At 45.5% G+C, this 18,706-nt stretch overlaps 1 protein-coding gene across 1 annotated transcript in view; it reads left to right on the plus strand.

Moving 5' to 3' along the window:
- The window catches only part of GABRA3 (gamma-aminobutyric acid type A receptor subunit alpha3), a 162,467-nt gene that overhangs the window by 86,814 nt on the left and 56,947 nt on the right, over positions 1-18,706 (plus strand). The window contains exons 4-5 of the mRNA XM_020975081.2: positions 10,951-11,018; positions 18,070-18,290. Of these exons, the coding sequence (XP_020830740.1) occupies positions 10,951-11,018; positions 18,070-18,290 (289 nt within the window). The remainder of the gene's footprint in view (positions 1-10,950; positions 11,019-18,069; positions 18,291-18,706) is intronic.

The following is an 18,706-nucleotide window of genomic DNA, read 5'->3' on the forward strand; positions in this document are numbered from 1 at the left end:
ATTCTAATGGAACTAGAAACAGATTTTTGGTCATAAAATCCCTGCTCCCCTTCCAAGACAGTTTTCTCTCAGGCTTTTTCCTTCTCTAAGGCTACTGTGTCATGGTCTTCCCACTCAGCAAAATCCTTGAGCCAGGAAGGCACATGGCCAGAAGATGAGAAGAGAGCTGAACAAAATTAGGCTTTGCTCGCAGGCCCCCAGTTAGTTCCAGGCTTAGACCCTATGGGAAAAAGGCAGCCCTGTTGTGGCACCTGCTTTCTCCAGAAAGGACTTCTATGGAAGCCCTGTTTGGTTTCTGTGGCTGGCAAGATAGCTCAAGCAAAAGTTATAGAGCAAAGGGAGGCTGCAAGGAGGCTTTCGAGCCCCAAGCCTGTGGCTCCAGAGACCTAGGGGGCTCACTTACCTTGGGCTCTGCTTGTCCAGCACTAGATTTGTCTAGAAATCAGATCCTTCCTTTTGGACCCCAAGGCCAGTTCAAAGCTCCTTACCCAACAGTTTCGAGTTGGGGACTGAGACCATTGTTGTTCCTGACCAGCTGCCTCTCAGACCACAACCAGGCCTCAGAGGCCTTTTGATGGCCAATTGCCCTCCCTGGTCTGTCTCCACTAGGTCAGAGGAGAGGGAACCAGTCCACCACAGAGTCCTGTGGAGTTTTTAAATTGGTGTTTCCTGCATCTCCCTGCAGCCTGTCAACATCCGATTTCCCAAACTTCAGAATCATTAGTTGGCTGCACCTGGCCACTGACTGCTATGGAGTTTGGGCAAAACAACAGTAAAGGAACTTTTGGGGGATGAGAGTCTAGAAGGGGGAGGAGGGCCTCACCTCTTGTCACATTGGGTCAGGAGGCTATTCCAAAGCCCCCAAAAGAGGAGATTCCAGGTTCAGTTGGTGAAAGTTTCCCCTTATACTCTCTTTGAGGTGAATTTTAAGCATGGCATAGGTTTCAGTCTCCAGGTAGCATATGGCAGGTCAATTGCCTACTTCATCAACTCTGTTACAGCCAAACTGCCAATGCAGGATGGCTGGATGCTGAATACTATACCCACAGTGGTAGAAAGGGCTAGTCTTTTCTGGCCAAGGTGAGAGGGCTTTCTTATAGTTGCAGTGTGGACAGTTTGGAGTCCAACAAACCAAACTGGGAATTCACAGTAAATAGAAATAGTCCTTCAAGACCGGAGCTCCAAGCTGTGTTTGTTTACTCCAAAGTGATTTAGGGATGTGGAAATAGCTTGGTGGCTCTTCAGTAGAATGGGGATATTGGAAAGGAGGGAAGGGTTGTTTAAGGTTGTATACCCTAGCCCAAGTGAGGTGTAGTGGGTCTCCCTCACTAAAACAGAGAAATATGGGACCAGCCCTTACACACACACACACACACACACACACACACACACACACACACACGCACACACACACACACACACACACACACCCTGCAGCAGTGTTATAATGAATAGAAATAAGCTTTGTGCCATAGAGTCCTTCTTTCCTTTCCCAGACAGCCTTCTTTCCTTTCACCTTCCTGACTCCTGTTGACACAGAATTTCCTGGAGGGTGGTACAGTGAAATGAATGCTATATCTGGAATCAGAGGATATGGGTTCAAATCTTGGTTCTATTATTTACTGATTGTGTGACTTCAGACAAATCATTTGGGCCTCAGCTCCCTTACCTATAAAATGAGGGCACCGGACTCAATTTCTGAGGTCCCTTTTGCTGATCTGAATCTTTGATCCTATGGAACATAAATTTAGAGCGGAAAGAGATTTGAGGCCATTGAGACTAATACCATCATTATATAGATATGTTGAAGGTTGAGGTTCAGAAAGGTTAAGGGACTTGCCTAAGGTCACACAATCAGAAGTGGCTGAGCCAAGATTTGCACCCAGGTCCCCTGACTCTAAGTCCCCTAACTCTTTCCAGTGTAACACAGTGGGCAAGATAGGATTTGGGTGGGGCTTCCTTCCATGAGCAATCATAAAAACATCTGATCTATCCTCCATCCCCATCAGATGGTGAAGTCTCTTCCAGCAGGAGCTCACTCATATGGTAAAACCCCCAGCCCCTATAAGGCCATCCCATGAAATGTGGCTTCTCTGTGCATGTTTATTTATGGTGATTGTCAGAACCGAAAAAAAAAAGTTTCTTCTCATGTATTGGTGTGGGAAACCTGACTTTTAGCCTAGAAAATTGAGAGAAAACTTAGTTTCACAATCAAATGAAGCCTTTTTTATTACCCATTTCTCTTCCTCTGTTACTTTCCTATGGCCCATGGGGTTCGACTGTGTGCCATCCTCCCTTAAGCACTACAAAAGAGACTTGCTTGCCTCTTCAAAATGCCCACTATGGGTATTTATTATCATCTATTTTGGTTTAACCTCCATTAACGAAGCAAGAGGAGATAAAGCAATAGCTATCTGGGAACCCTTTGCTGCCACAGGCAGCTTTGGGATCCTAATCAGGGCAGACATGTATCCTTAGATTCAAGCCATTAAAAAAGAAAGTCTTGCCAGAATGCATTAATCTTTTTTCCTTTCTTTTTTCTTCTTTTTTTTTTGCTGCTAGAATGGGAAGCTTCTAAGTGAAGCTTTTTGTGATTGCAAAATGGATGGAAACTTCACAGTTAGTTCCTCTGGGGTCTTGTTTCCAATCTCTGTAGCTTGGGAATCTGGCCTCTGCCCAGGGCCAGCTCCAGGCAGAACTGTGAAGTCATCAAGTTTGGTGCTCAATCCTGCTGCCCCCTCCCAACTACTTTCTTTCCATCCCTGTAGAGGCATCAGAGGATTCAAAGACCATGTAGTTAAATGATGGGGTTGGGCTGTTAATGTCCCTCTAATAGATGAAGAAACTGAGGCCCAAAAAAGTCAAGTGACCCCCCCCCCAAGATCACACAGGTAGTAAGGCAAACATTCCCTCTTTGGTGCTCCATTCTTTTAGAAGCTCCTGGTCCCCCTCTTTCCTGCTAGGGGAGAAATTAACTTGACTGAAAGTGAGAATGCTTGATAATGGGTTCACAGGTCACTCAAAATGGTAATTTTCCATTTTGATAGGGGCCTCCTATGCCTTCCCTTAAAGGAGCCTTCAGAATCAGGGCTGAGAGTACAGCCAGAGCTGGGTTGGGAGGATACCAGGAGTCTAAACATAGGAGCACAGCCAGGGATTGAGTTTTTTAAGGGTGGCCATGTGAGGCCAGAAAGTTAAGCCAAATTTGAGAGATGAGCTTCTGGGTTAAAGGATGGGTAGGACTAGAACTTGGGTGGGGAACCTGCAGCCTCTGAGCTACATGTGGCCTTCTAGGTCCTTGGGTGCAGTCTTTTGACTGAGTCCAAGTTTACGGAGCAAATCCTTTTCTTAAGGGGATTTGTTCTGTGAAGTTTGAATTGAGTCAAAGGACTGCACTTGAGGACCTAGAGGGCCACAGGTTCCCCACCCTTGGATTAGGTACTCTTAAGATGAAAGGTATCAAGCCAAAGAGAGATAGGACAGGAAATGGGAGAAAGGCCAAGTGGTCATGTGATCAATGTCTGGAAGGTACATGGCAGGAAGCATCGAGGACCCAGTCACAAGGAAGCCGAGGTCCAGCTCGGGATACTGAGCCAGTAGCAGAACTGGGTTACAAGGCAGGAACAGGAAGGGGAGGGGGATGGAAACCATGCCAAGTAAGGAGCAGGAATCGGGGATGGTTAGCCTATAGAAGAGAAGACATGGTAACTATATTCAAAGGGCTTCCTTACGTATGGGATAGAGATTACATTCGCCTCAAATAGAGCAAGTAAGAATGCAGCCAGGGTGATGAGAGGCACAGAAGTGCGTTTAGACCTTTCTAACCATTAAAGTTGCCCCAGGGTTGGGAGGTAATGGGTCGTCCAAGCAGAGGCCAGATAACTTTTGGTTGGATATCTTCCAGATAGACTTTCTGTTTGGGTACAGGTTGTGCTGCAGGTCAGCGTGGTCTGGGGTGCTTTGGGTTCAGGCCCCTTCATGCCAGTCACATAAGCAGCAGCCTACTTGGTCTTATGTAAGGTCAGTCTTGCATGCACAGAATCTTGTCTTTCCTGCTAGGGAAGCAGGTGGTGGTGTTGAGTCATTTCAAGTGACTCCTAAATTTTGTTGTTTAGTTGTTTTTCAGTCATGTCTAACTCTTCAGAACTCCATTTGGGGTTTTCTTGGCAAAGATACTGGAGTGGTTTGCCATTGCCTTCTCCAATTCATTTTACAGAGGAGGAAACTGAGGCAAACAGGGTAAAGTGACTTGCCCAGGGTCACACAGCCAGTAAGTGTCTGAGGCCAGATTTGAACTCAGGAAGACTAGTCTTCCTGACTCCAGGCCTAGCACTCTAACCACTGCAGCGCCACCTAGCTTTCTGGGAGAAGTAGGCAGGCCCATAAGGCACTCCATTGTTGCTACACTCTCCCACAGGAACAAACAAACCAGACAACATGTCATCTTGATTTTTGTCTTATCTGAGAATGGAAACAGTACACGGTGGAGTTCTTGCTGACTCTGGACAGTAAATAGCTCTCATTCTTTCCAGGGGATTCATAGATGGTAAATTCAGGTTGGTTCTCAAAGGGCCATTGCAGCTTCTTAGCCCTCCTTCTTTGAATCTACTCTGTGGAAAAAAGCCAAAGGGAAAGAAGCACCCACATAATGGGGACAGATTTCCATGTAAACAGGATCACACATTTTATTTTTTTAATTCAATTTCATTTTAAGTTCCAAATGATCTCCTTCCCCACCCATTGAGAAGGCAAGAAGAACAAAACCCATTCCAAATATGCATAGTCATGTAAAAGAAATTCCCAAAAGATCATACATTTGAGAGCTGGAAGGGAACTTCCTTTCTACCCCTCATTTGGCAGATGAGGAAACTAAGGCTCAGAGAGGCCAAGTGACTTGAATAAAACCCCATAGATAATTGATTGTAGAACTGGGATTTGAATTAAGGATCTCAGCTTCTGAAGCCAAGGCTCACACTGCTTTCTAGCAATAGTGTTTATAGGAGCATGAGTAGATAATACTATAGTGTACTGAAAAAAAAAAAAGAGGATTTGAGAGTTGGAAGATCTGAATTCAAATCCTGGCTCCAATACTTACTATCTGTATGAGTCTGAGGAAGCCACTTCACTGCTTTGGGCCTCAGTTTCCTCATTTGTCAAAAGAGAATAATACTGCATCTGACTCCCCAGCTCCTAGGGTTGTGGTGATAAAAGGGCTTTCTAACCTGGAGTGTGCCATTTCCATTACCATTTATCTACTTGTGGCATCTCTTGGCATTAGGAGTTGGGATTCTCAAGGTTTAGGTTTGGGAGAAGTGACAGCCCCAGCCCCTAAATAAGATGGAGCCAGTGGAGGAGATGGGGGAAACCAGAAACTGAGGGTTCCTGGGGAATGGGAGTTTGATGTACACACATTTCCTCTTTGCTTGGGAAGGCTCTGATCCAAGCACTTGAGACACAAAGTAGTGACTGATCCGTGGCCTCCTCCAAGGAAAAGCCCTACTTGGTGGGGGCTAGAGATCTCTGTGCAGCAGGCCTCTAGATCCCCTCATCTATCCAGCCTGCTGTCCCTCCCCTTCTCTGGCTCAGGGAAAACAAAGTACCATCCAGCACTAGGGAAGGAGGGAGAAGGATAGAGAGAAAGAGAGCGTGGGTGGGCAGGCAAGCAGGCAGAGCCCATATCCGTGAGAAATGAGGAACAGAGGGGCTTCTGTAGAGAGGGGGAGAATGCTCACAAATGAGGAACAAATGGAGAAAAAGATGTTTGAGATGGCAGGACAAATCCTAGCTAAATTTACTGAGCAGATTATGTTAAATTCAATGTTCCTTTCCCCTAAAAACCTCTGCTCCTGTGATTGCCTGGTACTTGACAAACTCAGGGCTCCCCTCTTTCAGGCTCCTGAGGTCCCATTCCCTATTGTAATTTTAATCAGTCAACAAGCATTTATTAAGTGACTACTATGTGCCAGGCCCTGGGGATTCAGAACTAAGAACTGATCAAACACAGTTTGTAAGGAGCTAATCTTCCTAAGGGGAAGACCTTAAATATTAGTACACACAGACTAAATATAAAGATAACATAGAAATACTTACAAGGTAGTTAGGGAAGGAGGGCAGATCACAAAGGCTGGTGAAGGGGGGGGGGGTTAATCTGCATATTGGAGGAAGGCATTCCAGGCATAGGAGATGGCCAATGCAAAAGCGTGGAGTTGGGAAATGGAGTGTCATGTGTGAAGGACAGGAAGATGCTAGTTCAGCTGAATCATAGTGTGGAAGAGAGAGAGTAATGTTCCAGGGGCTGATGTTGGAAACGGGTTGAGAGGGCCTTTCAGAAGTCCAATGGGAGTTTATGTTTGATCTGAGGCTATAGGAAGCCACCAGAGTTGAGATGGAGTAAGGGCTCGACATGGTCAGATCTGTATTTAAGGAAAATCACACTTGCAGCTGTTGAAGTTGGGAGAGTGGTTAGGAGGCAACAATCCAGGCAACAGGCAAGGAGGGCCTGGACTAAAGTGACAGCTGGTTGATGACAGAAAAGGGGTCAAGTGTGGGAGATAGGGTTGGGTGGGAATGGTGAGATCTGCCAATGGATTAGATACGTGGGAGAAGAGAGAGCAAAGAGTCCAAGATAACGCTGAGATCAGAAGCCAGGAGACTAAGGATAATAGAAATAGTGAACTTTGGAAGAGAAGAGGAGTTGGGGGCAAAGATAATGCAGTCACTTCTGGCCACATGTGGTTTCTCAGCTCCTGAAGTAAGCCCCCACTGGGGTTTTATTATAGATAACCTGAGTCAACAAGCGTTTATGAAGGGCCCGTTGCCAGGCAGTGGGCATACAAAGATGAAAAAAAAAATGACTGTCTCTACTCCCAGGCATCATAGATTTAAAGCTGAAAGGGAAGAAGTGAACTACTAACTTCTACATCTTACACCTAAAACAGGGTTTCTTAAACTTTTTCCACTGGTGATCCCTCCAGTACTTCTTAAACAGGGAGGGGGTCATGAACCCCCCCTCCCTCCCATTTAAGAACCGATGAAAAGAAACTGAGAAAAAGAGAGATGAGGGAACTTACCCATAATACCACAGGCCATAAGTAGCCCAGCTGCAATTTGAAGCTTGGCTCCTCTGGCTGTATGGAAAAAGTTACCTGGAGGCACTGAGGTGATAAGTGACTTGCCTAGGGTCATACAGTCAGTTTAACCTCCAATGCTGTGATTCTGTAAACTCAGCCATTAGAGTCCTTAGGTCAAAGCAGGGAGAGCTACTAGACTTAGACAAGAATTTCCTTGTTGCAAGTCTGGCCTCTATCCGTTCTATTGCACCTCCTCTCAAGTAGTATACAGTCTACTGGGGCCATGTAGACAGATGAATATAATATCCAGTAGGGAGTAACAAGGGGAGAGATCCCAGTGGGTTAGGCCAGGATGATTTGGGGAGCTGGAGAACACTTGCAGAGGAGGTTCCATTGAGGAAGAGGCCCTGACTGGATTCCCAAAATGAGCTCTTGGCCACTTCCTCCAGGTATATGGGGAAGAGTACAAGACACCAGGACCGCATAGCTAAGGGGTGTGCGCCTCCTCCTTTGAAGTATCTAGCCCATAAACACTCATTCTTTAGCCTGCCTGTGCCAATAGTCTTGTAGTCTGAAGAGAAGTGTTGGCCATCCACAGTTTGGCCATGGGCAGTTGTTCTAGGCCGATGCCTCAGATCCCTGTCCCACCTCTTGACCCTGCCCCTTATATGTACCCTGGTTCTTCACTATCCTCCTGACTCTTTTTTTTTTCTTTTTTCTTTTGGCTAGGCAATGGGGTTAAGTGACTTGCCCAGGGTCACACAGCTAGTATGTGTTATGTGTCTGAGGCTGGATTTGAACTCAGGTCCTCCTGAATCCAGGGCCGGTGCTCTATCCACTGCGCCATGTAGCTGCCCCCTATCCTCCTGACTCTTGAGAATAAGGCACTCAATTAAAAATTATACTTCAGGGGACAGAGATAGCCAGTATGGAGGCACTATACCACCTCTGCCCTAACATGAATGAATGAATTAGTAAAGTATTTATTAAGTGCTTACTTTGTACCAAACACTCTTCTAAGCTCTGGGGATACAAGCAGAAAAGCAAGGCAGTTTCTGCTCTCAAGGAACTTACATTCTGGTAGGGGAGACAACACAAATAGAAATTTTCAGTGCCAAGGCAGATGTTAATGCCTCTTCTTTAATATCAGTTCAACTGATAAAATGATGTGTTTCTGATGTTTAACCACTTGAAAGTGCCATAAACATGAACACCCATGGTTGAATTTTGTCTGTGCTTTCAACACCTAGCCAGGTTGTTCCATGGAATGGTTTCTAGGGAGGCAGCCTGTTGTACAAAAAATTGTGTTGGACTTGAAAGCAGGAAATGTGGGTTCAAATCCTACTTCACAAATTAAATAACCAAGGGCAAGGCTCCTAATTTCTTTGAGTTTATTTTCTGCTATGTGAAATGGAAGGTCATGATTGCACTGTCTCCCTCACAAGTTAACTGTGGAAGAGAGTGTATTGCAAATATTAATGGGCCAAGAAGACTGGGAGTAATTCTTCTTCTAAGCTCCCATCAGGCAGCTACAAGGCTTTGGGCAATAAAGGGGCAAACAAAATCTCAGAGACCTCATTTCTAGGCCTACATCTTCCATTAACTCGCTGGGTGACTTTGGAAAAGTCACTTAACCTCTCTTGCCCCTCCATCTGTAAAATAAGGGATTGCACTAGATGAGCTCTGAAGTCTTTTCCAGCTTTGACATTCTCAGATTTCTATGATGCCAGCACCTGAGGATGGTGGAGAAGATCAAGAAAGCAACTGATGGTGGCTTCTAGGTGGAAAACTTTGCTCTTCCTAATGGACCATTCCCTATCCACAGGAAGGGATCAGGAGGGTCCATTTTCCTTAGCCAGGAGTGTAGATTCCTGTAGAATATCAGCTCCTTGAGGTCAGGGACTACTTCTCCTTCATGCCCTTATTTCTCCAGAACCCAAGACAGTGCCTGGCACATAGTAGGCACTTACTGATGCTTGTTGAAGGCAATGGACTAGAACTGAGTGACAGGTAAGCTAAGGGACTGCTCACTGTTTGCTCACCCCCAATATACCTGGTGAGCAAATGGCTGACTAGGGGCTGGCTGGCTGGCTCCTGTGAAGAGCTGTATCCACTCCAGGAAGGACTCCTTCCAAAACAGTCCTAAAGAGAGACAGCAGGCAGGCAATCAGCCAGCAAGCCGCTCCTAGCACCTTTGGTCCTGGCCTCAACCAACACTGAGGCTGATGTAGGCCATAGGACCCTCTGGGACTGCCCGAAAGTACAGGAGGAAGTAGTGACTCAAGCAGTTTGCCATAAACAAAACTGACGGTCAAGCATGGCTGGCGGGGGAAGACACTAAATAAATGCTTATTAATATCGTGTGAGATGATATATTTTGCACAGCTATATATCTGCAAGGAGAAATGCCATGAATAATAGATCTGATGGGATCTCAAGAGATCATCTAGCCTAGACAGATGGTGATCTATTTCATTTTTAAACATTGCTCAGTCTCCTTTGGTTGGGGCCCAGCATTTCATCATCCGAAGAGTCAAAAAGTTCAACTGTATGCCTTGCCAGGGCCCTTAGGTGCAACTTACATCATCGTAGGATGTCCAAGTTGGAAGGGACCACAGAAGCCATGTCCAGGCTCTACCTGAGCAAGGTTCCCTTCCACAGCATTCTTGGTCATCCAGGGTTCACCTACAGTGATGGGGAGCTCACTACCAGGCAAGGCAGTCTATTCCATGTTGGGACAGCCCTAGATGATAGAAATCCCATTGTTTGCTCATCCCTCAAAACTATGTCTATTCATTTTTGTCTTCTTTAGATTTCAAGGGGATTTGGGAGATCCTTTTCAGGATGACAGTGTAGACTTCAAGATCATAATTATTCAAGATTATTATTCTTTTCCCTTCTCTCCCAAACCTTATCTTCCCCAGGCTAAATGCCCTAGTTTCACTAATCTTTCCTCCTTGAAACTTATGTGATTGTAACTCATTTGCATTATACCTCTCTAGGTTCCCCTTCTTCTTAAAAAAACAAAGTAAAATAAGCAATATACATGAATTCTGTCTCCATTACTGACTCCCTGTGTGTATGTGTGTGTGTTTCTCCTCTCCCTTGGGCTACACATATCTGTTGGCTCAGGTAGTGCTAGGAGACTAGATAGCACATAGCCATGCTTTTCTACTTCCTGCTGCATGGCCGTAGGTGGGATGGGCAGGGTTGGCAAATAGCTCGGGAATCATATTGCCTTTCAGGGAAGAGGTTTTGTCTTCCTATACGTTCACCCCCACCGCTCCAAGATTTCCTCAAACCAGCTGGAATCCTAGATGTTCTTCTGGCATACCTGGCCTACTGGGAACCTCCTAAATTACTAGGGAATGTCTGGGCCCAGAGCAGTACCTCCTGGGGATGACTGTGGCAAGAGAATGCTCTCTCATTCCCTCAAAGGTTCATCTTATGGCTCTGGGCTAGGCCTAGTATCACACTGAATGGGGTTTGGAATCCTCTTTCTTTTGATGCAGATTTTCAAAACTTCCCAAGTTTTCTAGCAAATATGGCCATTCTCCATCTTCTTGGATTTTCCCAGAATCACTCTCTAGAGGGATGGATCTGGTTGTACAGTAGGCACACTGTCCTTTGAGAGACAAGGCTTGGCAAGAGAGGGATTTCTTTGGGTTGGCTCACGTGGCTGGTGTCCCTTCCCAAAGACAGGCTGTGACTGCTGGCCAGCATTCAGGATGTAGTCGTGAGAATCAGATTGGCTTGCTCAGCAGTCTGGTGGCCTGCTAAGAAAGAACACAACTAGCAATAAACACTAAAAGCTTCTCTAGGGCAAGGCAAACAGCTCTTAAATCATGGTGCCATGCTTTTTCTCTCCTCTCTGCCCCAGACACTGTCACTGAAGTCAAGACGGACATCTATGTGACCAGTTTTGGCCCTGTCTCTGACACAGACATGGTGAGTACTGTTTCCTGTCCAGGGAAGGTCTAGAAGGGAAGTAAAAGTAGCAACTTGGGACAGAGGTTGTGCTGTAAGAGATCTTATCTCTCGGGCAACATACTTGGCTCTTTGCTGGTGCCGTCCTACCTTTCCTTAGCTCTTTGGACATGCCATGCTCCTCACCACCTCCTTGAAATTGCCGGTGTAGTGGAAAGGACATTAGATTTTAGACTGTAGGGGCAGCTAGGTGGCGCAGTGGATAGAGCATCGGCTCTGAAGTCAGGAGGACCTGAGTTCAAATCCGGTCTCAGACGAAAGACTTGACACTTACTAGCTGTGTGACCATGGGCAAGTCACTTAACCCCAATTGCCTAAAATAAATTAATAAATAAATAAAAATTTAGACTGTGGGACCTGACTGCTACTTACTGGCTACGTCACTAGGGGCAAGTTACTTCCTCACTCTGAGCCTCAGGTGGTTTTTATTTCTTTTATTTCTATAAAATGAAGGGGTCAGACCAACTGATTTCTGAATACCATTCTGAATCTAATTCCTATGATCTTACCTGGATGAAGATTAATAATACACTGTAGGATATTGGTGAACCTATGGTCATACTCAATACTCAAGCTTTCATTTAAATATGTATGCATGGATTTATGTCAAATAGCATTTACTCCAAGTTTACAGAAATCCTAATATTTGGTAAAAAAAAAACCCAACAACAACAAAAATATTAAGCCATTTTTTCCCATGCCTATTCTCATAGAAAACTGGCCTTTGCTCATTTTAAAATGGTCAGCATTAATTGGTCATAGATAGAGAGCTTGAAACTACTCTAGTCTAACTCTCACTTCACAGATGAGAAACTGAGGCCTAGAGGAGAGAGTTGAGATTTCAGCTCAATCCAGCAATCTTTCCACTGTACCACATGTGTAGGTGTGGGATGAGAACAGACTTGCTTGTATTACAATCTGATGTATTCAAGGAAAATATCCTTCAAACTTTAATTTTGAAGATAATATGTAAACAAAATCATTGTTTGTTGAAACCCAATTGGAAAAGCTGCCTTAAAAATGTCAGTTTGTTTTTTTCAAAATAATCGTTGATTTTGTTTCACATTTGCTCATGCCCCACCCCATCCCTCCACTTTCTCAGGTCTTAGCTATCCTTTAATGTCCGGCCCAGGTACCAAGGCTCCCCTGACTATTCTAGTCCCTTAGTGATTTCTTCTATCTCCAAAGACTTCTGTAACCTGGCAGTCCCACCACTTTGTGGGACCACTTTATTACCCACTGCTTTGGATTACTCTCCAATCATCTGTGTTGTAATTGTGCATCTTCTCTTCCAAACTAGATTGCAAGCTCTTTGAGTACAGGACCAATGTCCTAAGCTTCTCTGTAGTCTATAATCCTCCATAACGGTCATATCAGAGAAACTCATTCAATACATGCGTTTGAACACTTTCCCTTTCAATGCCCAGAGACTCTTGATCTATGAATGGCTAAGGGAAGAACAGTAGTCACTTGACTTGCCTCTTCTTCTTAACTCTCCTGTTTCTGGGGGGGCACCCCCATTGTCCCAGGCTCCCCAGCTCATAACCTTGGGATCTTCTTTGATCCTTCCCTCTCCTGCACTCCCTACATGTAATTAGTTGCCAAGATGTCAATTCTAACCCAGAGCATCTCTCCAAGCTATGCCCTCCCCACTCAGAGTTCCGGCCCTCATCAAGTCTCCAAACAATTATGACAGCCTCCTAATTGGCTTCCCTCTCTTCACCCCAGCTTCCTCAAGCTACCAAATTAATATTCCAAAGGCACCATATCAGTTCATTGTTCAGAAACCTTTGCCTGTTACTTAATCCCTCGGATGCCTGGTTCCAGCCTACCTTTCCAGATCTATTTTACTTTATTTTCCTCATTCCCCTCCACACCAGGCAAACCAGCTTACTAGCCATTTCTCAAACTCAACACACCTTCTCGTCTCCGAATCCCCTCTTCAGGCCTCAGTTCAGGTGCTGTCTCTGATGTCCCTAGCAGAAAGCGTTCTTCTCCTTGCCGTTCTTCCCTAGCACAGTTTGTCTGGCTCTCTCCTTTGCTCTCATCACACTGTACCTTGTCTCACTGTGTACATGACACTGATGCTTCCTCTCCCCGCCACCCCCGAATAAGGATAGGGGCTGTTTCATTTTGTGTCTTTGTGTTTCCAACACCTAAGCACAGTGCCTGTGATACAGTACGTGTTCATTAAGTATGGGATCATTGTGTGCTTCCTTGGGGCCTGGCACAGTGTGAGGTGTTTGGAAGATCTGGCCAGAGTACCAGACACTATCCTTCCCTTCAAAGAGGTAGTAACCTTGTTGGTGGGCAACCATATGCTTTCTAGAAGGAAGATTGCTTATTTCCTGCTGGCAGTCTGTTTAGCCATTTGTAGGGGCTTGAAGTTTTGCCAAGCATGCTGACCCTCACCAACCTGAAGGAGATCTCCCCATTTTCTGGGCTCCAAGCTGGGAGTGACTTCCTTGGGCCACATAGCTCAGAAAAGGCTAAGGGATTTCATTTGACTTCCAGACTAGTTGCTGTGAATTGGTGGCAGGGCTCATCACGAGGAAGAAACTAAAGCTACCCTTGGCGTGGCTTCCATGAACACCTCGGGGCCTCTAGACAGTTGGCTCTGATTGCCAGACGATTTTCCTGATGACAATTCAGCATTCCCGTTGTCTCTCTGTCTTTGCTACTCATGACTGAGTTGAGGCTACATGTTCACTCTTACAAATTGGAGGCTATACTCTGGACAAAGAACTCTCCAGAGTTATTTTTAGCTCCTCCGCAGTCTTACAATATGTCTGAGGAACTGGGGAAACTCTAGTTGGAGGGAAAGTAGAAAACACACTTGCTGTAGGCTTGGGTTGGGCTTTTTTTGCTTCCTTCCTAATTTGCTATTTGGTGGATGTATGGGGATACTCCAAGCTCATCGATGCCCTAGAGAGGAATGTTTCTTGAACCAAACTGCATTTCTCTGTCTGGGATACCTTGTTCTACATGGAGGAGAGCTCTTCTGGATCTCAGAGGGATGTTTGGCCCCCAAAGGCAGGAGGCCACCATCTTCCCTACCTCTCTGGAGAGAGCCCTGAGGTAAGTAGACTCAAGTGTTTGGCAATTAAGGAGGGGAGCTGGTGGGACCAGTTTGGACCTTAAGGCACACAACTGGCTGACCTAAAAGTTGTATAGACAGAGACAAAGAATCTGCCAGGAACCTGAGAGACGAACTAGTACAAGCCATACGTCAACAGGAATCTCTTCTACTGAATTCATGGTGAGTGGTCATCCAGCATGTGCTTGGTCAATGTCCAATGAGGAAGAGAGCTCACTACATCCATTCACAGAATCACCAACTCAAAAACATTTCCTCTTGTGTCATTCCCAACAACTAGCCATTCAGCTTCTACTTGAAGGCTGTCAGTGAGGGAACCGTTTCCACTTTGGGGTAGCTCTAAGTGTCAGGAAAATTTTCCTTTTACTCAAGCCCAAATCTACTTCTCTGCAGCCAAGCAGAACAAATTTATAATCTCTCTTCCATATGAATACTTGAACACAGACCTCGTATTACCTTCCATCTCTTCTTCTCCAATCTGGTAGTGGATCCTCACACAGTCAAAGGCCCTACACTGTCTTAGGAACTCTCTTCTTGATGCTCTTTGACCTATCAATATCCTGAGAGAAGGTAGAAAGGTGGTAGGTGAAATATCCCTTGCTTTGCTTCCCAGATAGGGAATGACTTCCCTCCTTGGGAATGACTTACCCGGAAGACCTAAGTGCCTGTTCCTCAATCCCAAGGATTTTCCTTCTCTATTTCACCCCAGTTCCCACTCCTATCAGGGGCTCAAATACTTGACTGAAATAAAAAAGAGCTAACACAGAAAATCCAGGAAAGACTGTCAGGCGAGTCAGGGGAAGAATAAGCAGGGAAAAGCTGTGAAACATTTCTCTAGGTATTGTAAACTTCAGGATCCTGTCCCGAGGGGACTTGTACTACTCAAACATCTGTTAGGTAGAAAACACCTCCTGACGGTGATCCACAGACAGCCTCCCAGGTTATATAGGACACCAAAGTGGTAGTGTAAGTCCACAATCCATCAGAAGCCTACCCATCTTATTTAACAAGGAAAATAAAATGGAGGCCTGGGAAATTAGGAGGTATTTGAAACATTACCAGAGTCATTCTAGAGAAGTCAGATGATATCCATTTTCATCTGACAACGGATTATAAAATGTTATGCAAAATACCTGAGGACTGGAAAGTGAAAAAAATAATGCTAATTAAAAACAAGTTAGCACCATGGCCAGGGGCTGTACCCGGTGCATTTCCTGGTGTCCCTGCGCTTGACACTGATGAGCTGGCTGCCTCATGACCATTGGAGGGAAGCTGGCTTGTCAATTTCAAGCCTTCCCCTGCTCTAGGGAGAAAAAAGAAAGGGGAGGGTTTGCTTCCCCGGGACCTGTTTGGTGTCACTTTTTCTTTTGCTCTAGTCTCTGGCACCCTTGATTTAGAAGGAGGCACATGTCTTCAGAACTGGGTTGACCATACCTCACGATATGGCAAGCCCTGCCAGTGGGGGTGCTCTAGGGGGCTATCTACCCTGATGCCCCAACCTATGTTTCCTGTTGGCAGCATGGCATCATAGATAGGGAATTGGCACTGAAGTGAGGAAGACTAGACATGGAATCCATATGGCCCTAGGCAAGCCATCTAACCTCTTAGACTGAGCCTCAGTTTCTCTGTACAGGACTAATAATCGAGGATCAAATGTATGTCAGTGTTTGGCAAACCTTAAATGATTACTGTCATTGGCATTATTATTTCCTCATCTTTCAAATGGAGGTAATATTCCCTGCCTTGCTGCCCTCCAAGAGCTGATTTTAGGAGCAAAGGAGGTGTGTGTGTGTGTGTGTGTGTGTGTGTGTGTGTGTGTGTGTGTGCTTTGAAATCCAGATGTATGTACCTAGAGATATTTGAATCATCAAGAAAAAAAGAAAAGAAATAAGGTTTCAAAATAAGGGAGCCAGGAATGCTGGGGTGGGGGGAGGCAGGGACAACAGCAGTACATAATAACCAGGCTTTCTGGGGCTGGGGCACCAGACGCTGTTTGAGCTGAAGCAGCACTAACTGTAATGAAGCTGGCATAGCAGAATGGCTGCAGTCCTTTTCCCCAGGAGGGAGGCTGCAGAGGTCTCTGTTATGCAGTACCATAGCTCAGAACACACTGAGAAGGTACCCGAGACACTGTACACTTGCTTTGCTGGGCCTGTTTTGGTTTCTAATGGTTCAGAAAGCATCCTGACCTCTCTGCTCACTCAGGGGAAGAGGGGCTGGTTTGCATAGCCAGCTTCCAGGGTTCGCGTCTGCCCAGTTCTCTGCCCCTCTGATCTTGAGATCAGGCTGCCGGTGTCACCCTGCAGAGTAAAGGAGGTGTCCTCAGGGTCCCAGGATAGCCCTATTTCTATCGATGTCATGCATAAATTGAATTTCCCTAAACCAAATCCAACAAAACTTTTTATATTCAGGTTTGTTTGTTCTGGACTTAGAAGACTCATCGCTTTGGGAAAATCCTTATTTTATCATAGTCCATTGTATGGACTAAGTCAAGTATCTATGAAGAGATTTTTCTGCTTTGCACATCACTGACCCCAATACTTAGGTAGTGCCTCCTCTGCTGTTTACTAGTTGTGTGACCTTGAGGGAGTCTCTTCCCCTTTTTGGTACTCCCTTTCTGCATCTGTAAGATGAGGAAGTAAGACTAGCTGCCTCATAAAGTCCACTCCCCCTCCCCACCCCAATCCTAGATGTGTGATTCCTCCTTCTGGACAATCAATATATGAAGGGCCTCTCTCATCTCTTGGTGAATCCCTTTTGGAATCTCCAGCTTCCTCCAAGGCATAGAGCTGTGCCATCTGCCCATGAGGCTTTCCTGATCACACCCAATCGTTAGTGCTCTCTTTCTTGTGAAGGAACTTTGCACTTGCTTACTTCTGTACCTTTTGTGCTTTCCAGTAGAAAGAAACCTTCCTGAGGGCAGGGACTGGTAAAAGCCATCTGGCACAGTGCCTTGTAGTAGAAGTGCCGTAGTAGATGCTTGTTGAATTGAATTTCATCTCTACACCTCCAACCGTTTCCTGAACCAAGTAGGCATTTGATCAATGTTTGTGGAATTGAATTTGTGAATTGTTTTCATTGTCCAAGCCCTCCAGCAAGAGGAGCCCTTATCTGTCACCAGCATAACAATGGGCCTTAATTTAGCACTTAATGCACTCAGGCACCAGGCTAGGGACCAGAAATACAGAGATAATAACCAAATAGTCCATTCCCTCTAGGAGCTTAAGATGGGGGGGGGGAGGAACAGAAGGGGAATGGATCTGACAGGTACACAGATGAGTGAATAGAAAATGTCTATAAGGTAATATGGGATATGGGAGGCACTAGCAACTGGGCAGATCAAGAGTGGGAGGTAGCAGCTGAGCTGAGCCCACAAGGGAGCAATTCCGGGCATTGGACCTAGTCTCCTCAAAGTCACCAAGCCAGGAGATGGGCGTACCATAATAAAAATCCCAATATAGGTAGTATTTATGCAGTGCATTTAGAGTTATCACACTTGATCCTCCCACTGATCCTGGGAGGTAGATACTATTATTAACCCCGTTTTACAGATGAAGAAACTGAGGCAAACAGAGGTTGTCACTTGCCCAGGGTCACACAGCTAACAAATTTCTGAGGCTGGATCTGAACACAGGTCTTCCTGACTTCAAGTCTAGTACTCTCTCCGCTGCACCACCTGGCTTCCAGAAAGGGTAAGGCTGAGTCAGAGTGTCTACAATTGCATCATCCAGGCCAAATCTGAGCTGTTGGCATTTGAAAAGCCATAAGGAACCCTTGAAACTGATCTGATAGATTAGTGCTGACCTAAGTTAAGCAAAAGGAACAAGAATCAGTTGGAATTTATGAATCAGAAATGACAAAGACTCGTGAGAATTCAGAGCCTGGTCTTTCTTTGCCTCTTTTTTTCTTTCCTAGGAGTATACCATCGATGTGTTCTTCCGGCAGACCTGGCATGATGAGCGTCTCAAATTTGATGGGCCCATGAAGATTCTCCCACTCAACAACCTCCTGGCTAGTAAGATATGGACCCCAGATACCTTCTTCCACAACGGCAAGAAATCTGTGGCCCATAACATGACCACACCCAATAAGCTGCTGAGGCTGGTGGATAACGGAACACTTCTCTACACAATGAGGTTAGTGGATGCTGTGCAGAGGGTGATGGAAAGCTCTTCTCCCTTCCCTGCCTCCCCCCACCCCAAGCCTTTAGAGACTGATGCATGGAGGGAGAGGAAACGTTGGGTATGGGATAAGTAGGAAGGCTTAAGGTTAGGCAAAGAACCATCCTGGAGAATCAGAACAGGAGCTGATACACATGAGGAATTCAACTCAAACATTTCTTCAGCACCTGATATGTGCCAAGTGATGAGAATACAAAGAAAACAATACAAATAGTCCTTACCCTCAAGAATCTTACATTCCCATGGAGGGAGATGATAGACACACAAAGAAGAAAATAGAAAGTATACAAAGTAATGTCAAGAGGAAGAGAATATGAACAAGTGGAGGAGGGGCAGAAATCACAGAGGAGCTGACTGCTATGGATCTTGAA

This window comes from Phascolarctos cinereus, unplaced genomic scaffold (genome assembly GCF_003287225.1).
Source record: "Phascolarctos cinereus isolate Bilbo 61053 unplaced genomic scaffold, phaCin_HiC Scaffold_8;HRSCAF=390, whole genome shotgun sequence".
In the NCBI taxonomy this organism is placed as follows: domain Eukaryota; kingdom Metazoa; phylum Chordata; class Mammalia; order Diprotodontia; family Phascolarctidae; genus Phascolarctos; species Phascolarctos cinereus.